At 53.7% G+C, this 8427-nt stretch overlaps 2 protein-coding genes across 7 annotated transcripts in view; one reads left to right on the top strand and one right to left on the bottom strand.

Annotated features, from left to right (window-relative positions):
* The window catches only part of Slc9a5 (solute carrier family 9 member A5), a 21767-nt gene extending 18270 nt beyond the window's left edge, over positions 1-3497 (bottom strand). For 3 of the 6 annotated variants that reach the window (XM_029532657.1, XM_029532658.1, XM_021220028.2), the window contains exon 1: positions 2176-2811. In XM_029532657.1, the coding sequence (XP_029388517.1) occupies positions 2176-2371 (196 nt within the window). In that variant the 5' untranslated portion in view covers positions 2372-2811. Of the gene's footprint in view, positions 1-2175 lie in introns of all 6 variants that reach the window. The other 3 variants (XM_029532659.1, XM_029532660.1, XM_021220026.1) reach the window with 2 other exon arrangements.
* A 316-nt stretch (positions 3498-3813) lies between these two features.
* The window catches only part of Fhod1 (formin homology 2 domain containing 1), an 18015-nt gene continuing 13401 nt past the window's right edge, over positions 3814-8427 (top strand). Inside the window, exon 1 of the mRNA XM_021220072.2 lies at positions 3814-4086. Coding sequence (XP_021075731.1) covers positions 3886-4086 — 201 coding nt within the window. The 5' untranslated portion in view covers positions 3814-3885. The remainder of the gene's footprint in view (positions 4087-8427) is intronic.

The raw sequence follows: 8427 nt of genomic DNA, 5'->3' as shown, positions 1-8427 counted from the left end.
GAGGGAGAGAGAGAGAGAGAGAGAGAGAGAGAGAGAGAAAGAAATTTATTTATTTATTTATTTTTGATGTGTATTTGTGTACCATGTGAGTGCAGGAGCCCACAGAGACCAAAAGCAGGAGTCAGATCCTCTGGAAACTGAGCCACAGTCTGATGTTAGTTGCCACGTGGGTACTGGGAACTGAACCTGGGTCGTGCTCTTAGCCACTGACTCAAGTCTCCAGACCATCTGGCAAATTCTCTGATCTACCTGAACTTCAGTTTCTCTCCTTTAGCGTAAGAAAAGCATCCATCGCAAAGGGCTGAGACAGAGTATTCAAGACAGGCCAATGTGCCTAGCGTAGGGTCAAGACACACAGTAGGCGCTCACCAAATATTAATTAAACTTGACTCCGGAGAAAAGAAACATTTCTGTCTCTAGGAGAAGAGGGTATAAGAAAAGGATTTCTAACATTATTGCTTCTCCTACCTTTGTCCCTAATATGGTTCTCCCTTGGGCTCTTGCATGTTGGACACAGCCCCTATAGCCCAGTCCCTCAGGCAGATAGAGGAAAGATCCTTATTAACCCTAACCTTATGCCAAAGCAAGGCCCTTTGGAAACTGCACCTAAAGGCACTACATCTTATCTCAAACATAGGGGACTCTGCATCTATATGTCCTGAATGAAAGGAAATGTATGGAATGAAAGGGCATTCTAGTTATGAAACTGGAAGGTGTTCCAGAGTACTGTGAATGCCCCCCCCCCCCAAGAATCCTTTTTAGCTGGAGAGGAGGACTCGACTTCCTCTGTAGGAGGTATTATCCAAACTGGAAAAGGCACTGTTTATCTAGGATGTTGGTGCTATAAACCTTAAGTAAGAGAAGGCTCTTCTACAATCCATGGGCTTGTCCGCAAATGCAGTCCTTACTCCAAGTTGAAGCTGCTTTCTACACCTTGCTGCTGGGCCTCTAAGGTAAGCTCAGACACAGGTCCTCCTCCCTCCAGCCCCATCTCTGGTTTCCTTCTTCCCTGAGCTGTGAATGTCCCATCCCCAGCCCTGCAAATCCACGACCTAAGGAAAATGTCAATTCTCTGGCAGAATCAGGTCCCCTGAAGATACTTAGAGCTCCATTATTAATTGTGGGCTGCCAGGGTGGAGTGGCGAGTTCTAGCGCATCTCCATTCCCCACCCTATACCCCCAGCAATATCCCAGGAGGAGAAGGAGTCAGACACCAGGCTGTGGGATTCCTGCATGAAGGTTTCACTGGGGAGACTGGAGTACAAGCTGTGCCAGCATAGATGGAGAGTGAGTAGCAGCGCTCAGCTATAATTAGTCACCCCCACAGCAGAGCTTGAACAACAGTGAGAAAGAAGGAGGGTCTCCGGGGAGGAGGGACCACTGGCTGCCAGAATGCGTGGAGAGGCAAGGAAAAGCATCTCTGATGGGGGAAAAAAAAATGTGTGAACCTGAAGCACAGCCTTCAGTGTGAGGGTGGAAAGAGGGTGAACATAGGAAAGCAACCAGGGTGGCCAGCACACAGTCAAGATCCAATAAACGCAAGTTTTTTAAACATCGGAAAGAGGAATGTGAATTGGAGGGTGAGGTTGCAAATGGGCGCTAGAAGGTGGCTACGGCTTCAAGTGGAGTAGAGAGATATGCCACAGGAGAAGTGGCAGTTTAGTTATCTCGGGAGATATTAAAATCTCAGACTCTTGGCCGTCTCTCTAGGGCAGGAAAATTTCTCAGAACCAGAATGCCTAGGGTTTCCAGGAGAATATCATCTCTTCAGTGTCCCCTTGCGTCCTCGTTGCTGACAGGTTTCTGAGAAGCTGGACGTCTGGAGGAGAGGCCTTACTGACGTTTATTGAGGAGAGCTAACTGCAAGGGGAAGGGGAAACTGGGGGAAAGAGTCTAAAGATGGAACCGAAGAGAGAGGCGACAGGCAGCCCTTTAGGAAGGCAAATCCCCTGAACTACCAACCGAGAAGTGAGACCCACAAGAGAGCAGGAAATGGGAGAGAACCCAGATTTGTGGAATTGGAGCCTAAGACCCCGCACAATGAAAGACGCAGAACTGGATCTGGAGACCTAAGGGGTTTGGGGGCGGGTCCTCTGCGGGCCGCTGGCCTGGCGTGCGGGCGCCCGAACACACACACACACACACACACACACACACACACACACACACACTCACCGATTTTGGCCAAGCTGGCCACCAGGATCCACAGGGCCACCAGGTAGGGCGCCTCCACCTCGTGCCACTGCCAGCGGAAGAGCTCCAAGCCTGGAGGAGGCTCACCCAACAGCCTGGACCCCTGGGTGGGTTCTTCTGTGGCCCCCGCCCCCGCCAGGGGCAACCCGGGCAGAAGAAGCAGTGCGGCGCTCAGCATCTTGCTGTCCTCCGGGCACTGCACGGCCGCCGGACCCGCGTCGCTGCCGCTGCCGCCGCCGCCGCTGCCGCCGCCTACCCGGCGCCCCCGCGTCACAGGCACGTGGGGCTCACTGCCCCCAATCCGAGCTCCGATACCCCCAGGCCAGGTCCGGACCCCGAGACCCTGCCCAGGATTCTAGCAGTTGGGATCCCCTCCATCTCTTCTAGGTTAGTCTCATCACCGGAAATTCCCCAGCATAGCCCTCCTTCCCCTCGAGTCCTAAAACCCACTCTTTCGAGTGTGCTCTCCTAAACCGCCTCTCCTCCGGATTCAGAAAGGTGACCAGCCACCGCGTCCCGGAGTAGCAAGAAGGACGGGGGTCTCGGGTAGCGGAGACAATCGCGGCTACTGCAGAACACCGCCCAGCAGCGGGCCACCCGCCCCAGGTGCTCGAGCTGCGGGTCCCGGCGCCACGCTGAGAAAACCGCAGGGGGCGGTGCGCGGCTGCCTTCCAGCACGATCTCCAAAACCTGGGACCTCCCTACCGGCCCACTCCCAGACCACAGCTGCGCACGCGCACTGGGCACACCCAGAAAGCCTTAATGGACAACGGTGCCCTCAACGTACCCAGAAACCTCAAGGCCGGGACCGACCCAGCTCTTTCCAGGCTGAAAAGGAGGCTATTCCTCTTCTCCCCAGAGCCCAGAGACGCCGCCTTCCCTTTCCTTCAAACTACAGGGAACTGTTTGCCTATTCCATGGATCTGAGAGGACCTTATGGAATTCCCATTAAATTAGGAACAACTTGGGGCATTTGACTCATCTCGCCCCAAACCGAAGGATGTCTCCACTTTTCATTCATCATCCAACCCGAAGGAACATGTGCTACCTGCCTCCTCACAGTGACTCATTCCATGCTTTTTCGAGAAAGAGAACCCGTCCTTTTTCCCCCCCACAGCTAGAGGGGACTGAATCCACCTCTTCTTTCAAATATAAAATCTATTTCCACTTCTTATTCCAAATTGAAAGAGATCCTTCTTACTGCTTTCCCCAAATGAGAGAAGTGCTTTCACTTGTCTTTCAAGCTAGCTATTAGTCCCGTCGTGTCCCTTAACTGAGAGTAGCCCAGCTACCCAGATTATCCGAAGAGATTTACCCCCCAATCTGCCCTAGAAATCCCTACAAAGATCGGCTGCAGCCTCGCCCATACCAAATCTAAAGAAAGTCTCCCCGCCCTCTGCTCTGAGGCGGAGCGGGAGCTCGGGTTTTCCCGCCCTCCTAGCGATGGAACTAACGGGATCACCAGCTCTCTGAGTGGCTGTCCCAAGCGCCGCCTCCGGCGGTGGTTAACCCCGAGCGCGCGCTCGCCGCCCCGTCTTGGCTCCACCCCCTTCCTTGGCCCTACCTCCATCTGGCTCCGCCCCTCGAGCCGCTAGAGTCCGGCCCGGCCCTAACAGCAAAGTTTAGTCGAGTTGAAGTTTCAGCATTTGCAGGGGACACAAGAGGCGTCCAGCGGCAGCTGGTGGCAGAGCCATGGCGGGCGAGGAAGAGCGCGGGGATGGGGACCCAGTATCCGTGGTAACTGTGAGAGTGCAGTACCTGGAAGACACCGACCCTTTCGCTTGTGCCAACTTCCCGGAACCACGCCGGGCCCCCACCTGCAGCCTGGACGGGGCTCTGCCCCTGAGTGCGCAGATCCCTGCTCTGCACCGACTCCTGGGGGCGCCTCTTAAGGTGAGGGGCGCTGCGGAGGTTGAGGTGGGCGGTGGACAGTGCTTCTAGGAGAGAGATCGTAGCGGGCGGGTGCTCGCCTCCGGAAAAGTCTCCGGCCGGGGTCCTAAGGTCTATCTATGCTCCTCTGCCTACAGGGGGAGACTCAAGTTGAGAAGACAGTATAGAAGGAAAATGAGAGTTTGTGATTTGCTCCACTCAGGCTCCCCTTGAAAGTTAGGCCCTCCTGAAGAGGTGCTTGGAGTCCCCTCGTTGCCTCTTTTGCCAGGGTTGCTGCGGTGGTTGTAGCGGATTGGGGAAGTGGCGTTGGGAAGGGACAGACTTCCACCTGCTCCAGGTAGTTGGGGGCGGGGCCCCAAAGAGGGGCGGGTTTAGGGAGCACCCGTAGAGGCGATCGAGGCTACCCGCTGGGTTGGGTCCTTGGAATACAGTCTCTCCAGCGCTGGTGAAGACTGGAGTCCCAGCCAGGATGAGAGGAGTCCCTTGGAAGCGGCCGTGCGCTCACAGGAGGCTGCCCGGGTGGGAAAGCCCTTTGCGTCACCGCCCCCGTGGTCCCGTAGGCCCGCCGCTGGTGGCCTACGCCTGGAAGGGAGGGGGTGGACCAATCTAATTTTAAACCGCTGGCCTGCCCTAGTTGCCGACGTTCCTAGGCCGACTTTGCTCAGTTAGAGAGGCTTTTTTTCCGTATGGCCAGCAGGACCACCCCTCCCCTCCTGCTGACCCCCCCCCCCAACTCCCCGCAGGCATCCCTTTCCGGCTTGCTTTTTCCGGGCCAGGACTCCCAGAGGCATACACACTACCACCACCACCCCGCAGGGTTCCTGACCTGTGGGTTAGCTGGGAGATGGGAGGGAGATGGGAGGGAGCTGATGGGGTGCCTCAATTGGGCGCGGGGTTGCGTAAACATGGCCCTTAGGCCCGGGGTCTCCCCTGGAATGTGCCCTAGGCTCCAGGCCTCTAGACTGCATTCCTCGCGTTGCAGCCAGCCCTGCCTCCAAGTGCAGGCAGGAGGGGGTCGGCGAAAGTTGGCCTGGGGAGTGGCCAGTGGCCAGGCAGAGCCCCAGCTCTTTAAGACCACAGCTGGAAGAATGCAGCATACTGCCCACCTCCAGAATTTCCGTTCTTCTACTGCTCCGTTCAGAGGGGTCTGGAGGAAGCGTGCCCAGTCTGAGGTCACCTGGCATTTAGTATTCATACTACAGAGAAAGGGGTGCTGAATTGCAACTGTTTAGGCAGACCAGGGAGAAAGGGGTGTGGAACTGAGACACCCGCGATACTAATGAGAATCCATGGCCAGGAATAAGGTGAGGGCTGAGACGGTAGCATTTTGCCTAGTATGTGCAAGGCCCTGGGTTCGATCCCCAGCATCACAAATACGTGCGTGTGTAAGGCTAGAGAGCAGATGGTACCTCCTTCTCCTACCCTAGACCCTTCTTCACAGTTGTGACCAGGCCTGGCATGTTCAAAAACGAGGTTCAGAACCTCTTCTTCATTTAGAAGGTGCATTGCATGTTTTTAACCTGTACAACAAGGCCCCTGGGTTCAGTGTGTGTGTGTGTGTGTGTGTGTGTGTGTGTGTGTGTGTGTGTATGTGGGTGTAGAAATATGAATGGATATAAAAGTGTCTTCCCAACCAGGTGCTGTGTCCTGTTCTCTGCTCCTTAACTGAGGACACTCCTGAACCCCACCGGCTTTGTACTTCCTGATCTGACCGACCATCTTTAGGATCTCCTACCTGCTGCAGGGAGAACTGCCCACTCCCCACCCCCCACCCCCCCACACACACTCCGACTTTGGGAAGGGCATAAAGTTACCACACTCTGTACAGCCAGAACTCTCTGGAGTCGATAGCTTTGCCAGGAATGGTCAGATGCGCTGTGATGTGCTTGTCCCAAATATAAACTGTGACCACAGACTCAAAATAGAAGGCGGGAGGAAGAGGGACTGAGAAAAAGGGCAGGGGCAGGGACAGGGACAGGGACAGGGACGTCAGAGAACGGTGGGAGGAGGAGATCAGGGCTCCTTGCAGGAAATTTCAACAGCTGGTTCCTCTCCAGGTCCTCTTAAGTGGGTGCCCCAGAGGCACAGGCATGGATTAAGTCGACCTTGCTTGCCTTCCAGAAGGGAGAGATGAGCTGGAAACCCAGGCATCACACGTCTAGGCTATTGGGCAAAAAATAGGATGATAGGTTTTCTCTATCCACTGCTTGCTTCTGCGTGCAATTGTCTGGCAGAAGGTAGATGACAATCAGGAGACCTCTGCCCTCCAGTTCTGGATTCTGTCATTCCTGCAGACCCTGCAGCCTCCCCAGGACTCCTACCCCACACCCAGCTGGACTCCAGTTTCCCCCCAGGGGCTCCTTTTTAAGCCATTCAGAGCTTTGCCAGCCTGAGAAACTTTGCTCATTTCCTCCATGTCTAGGAGGAAGCTCCTGGCCACAGCCTCTGACTCATCTTCTGTCCTGGCTGGGGGTGGGGAAGCCTGGCAATACCATAGACTAGGCCTCGTGTCTCCAGGGGGACTCCAGAGTCTTCTCCTGGTTATGCTTGGGCTCTTTCAGCCCAAGGACTTGTCTGACCCCAGGGGAGAATTGACCCTTTGATGTCAATACCCTAATTCCAATTTACCAGTCCTATCTTTCCTTCTGGGAAGAGCCATAGAAGTTTTCCCTGAGAGTCAAAGCCCTACTGTATCTATAATACACGTTTTCCTGGGCTCTGGGAAGAGGGACTGGAATCCCTCTTTGACCTGGCTATAAAGGCTACAGAGTCCCCTCATATGAGTTTGCCCTTAGATGTCCTGTTCATTACCATTGTTTCCTCAGCTGGCCGTGACTAAAAGAGGACCAAGGTCCCAGGATATGTCCAGACACCCCTGCTCCCGCTTCAGTTTACCCCTCAGAGCTCGAGTGTGAACCGGACCTAAAGGGATAGATGCTAATCGGAGGAGCCCCCAAAGATGTTTGTGGCTCTGTTTGGTTTTGGCAGTGTTGAGGATAAAACCCAGGGCTTCCTGCAGTTTCGATAGGCGCCGTGCCGCTGAGCTACACAGCCCCACCCACCCAATTCCCCCACCTAGAATGTTTTCTTCCTACAAGTTTCATAAACAGTCCTCAAATTCTTGTTCTTCCTACCTTGGGCTCATGAATGTTAGCTTTATAGGCATATGCCACCATGTCTACCACACACACACCCCCCACGGGTTAAGAGGCCTATGGGGTTTATCCGTTGGTAAGTGAGCTCTTTAGTCCTCTGCTACAGGAGTCTTTGGAAGACTAGAAAATTGGAGCAGGAGCAAGGAGTGGCTGTTTCCCGGTCTGCCTGTAGTCTGCACGTTCCATCAGCCGGTCCTTCTAAACTAAAGATGTTGGGCTATAGCCAGGTAAGAGAGCCCACAGCTTAGATCCTGGAAGTGGTAGACATGAAGAAGTAGATAGGTTTGTGAGTGTGTGTGTGTGTGTGTGTGTGTGTGTGTAAGTGCACTTCATGTTCTCTCACTAGAACTGGGAAGACCAGTTTGGGGTATTTGCAGAGTCCAAGCAGTTTAGTGACGATATTGCAGGCCCTGGCCCTCTGTCCATTTCTCTGTCAGGGTTTTCTGGAACACGTCCAAAACCCACCCACCTAAAACCCTGGTTTCATTCGGGGCTGTGTTCGCCTGCGGCAGTTAACTAACTTTTGTTTGGTTTTGGATTTTCGTTTGGTTTTTATTTTTGAAACAGGAATTACCTGTGGAGGCCTAGGTGGCCTGGAGCTCACAGGGATCCACCTGCTCCACTCCTTCGACCCCCAGTGCTATTTTGTTCTTTTGAGATTGGGTCTCATCCTATATCCCTGGCTGGCGTGGAACTCAATATGGATGTCATACATCAGGCTTGTGAAGCTCCACCTCTGGGTGCTGCAAGTTTAGGTGTGCACCACCATACCTGACTGATTCACTGTATTTCTGAGCTTCTCACTTGTCAAACTCGCAAACCTTATAGGCAGCCTAAAGTGAGGCATGGTGGCTTGCACCTACTACCCCAGCATTAGCTAAGTCAGGAAGCTTGCCCTGTGTTTAAAGCTAGTATGGATTGCAGTAAGAGACCCGATCCAGAAAGGAAGAGGAGAGGAAACGGAGCAGGAGAGGTGAGAGAAGAAAAGGAAAACTGGGCTGGTGACATGGCTCAGCGGTTAAGAGCGCCGACTGCTCTTCCAAAGGTCCTGAGTTCAAATCCCAGCAACCACATGATGGCTCACAACCATCTGTAACAAAATCTGATGCCCTCTTCTGGAGTGTCTGAAGATAGCTACAGTGTACTTACATATAATAAATAAATAAATAAATAAATAAATAAATAAATA

This window comes from Mus pahari, chromosome 20 (genome assembly GCF_900095145.1).
Source record: "Mus pahari chromosome 20, PAHARI_EIJ_v1.1, whole genome shotgun sequence".
Classification (NCBI taxonomy): domain Eukaryota; kingdom Metazoa; phylum Chordata; class Mammalia; order Rodentia; family Muridae; genus Mus; species Mus pahari.
The sequence above is the reverse complement of the archived record's forward strand: the minus strand, read 5'-3'. Positions and strand labels throughout refer to the sequence as shown.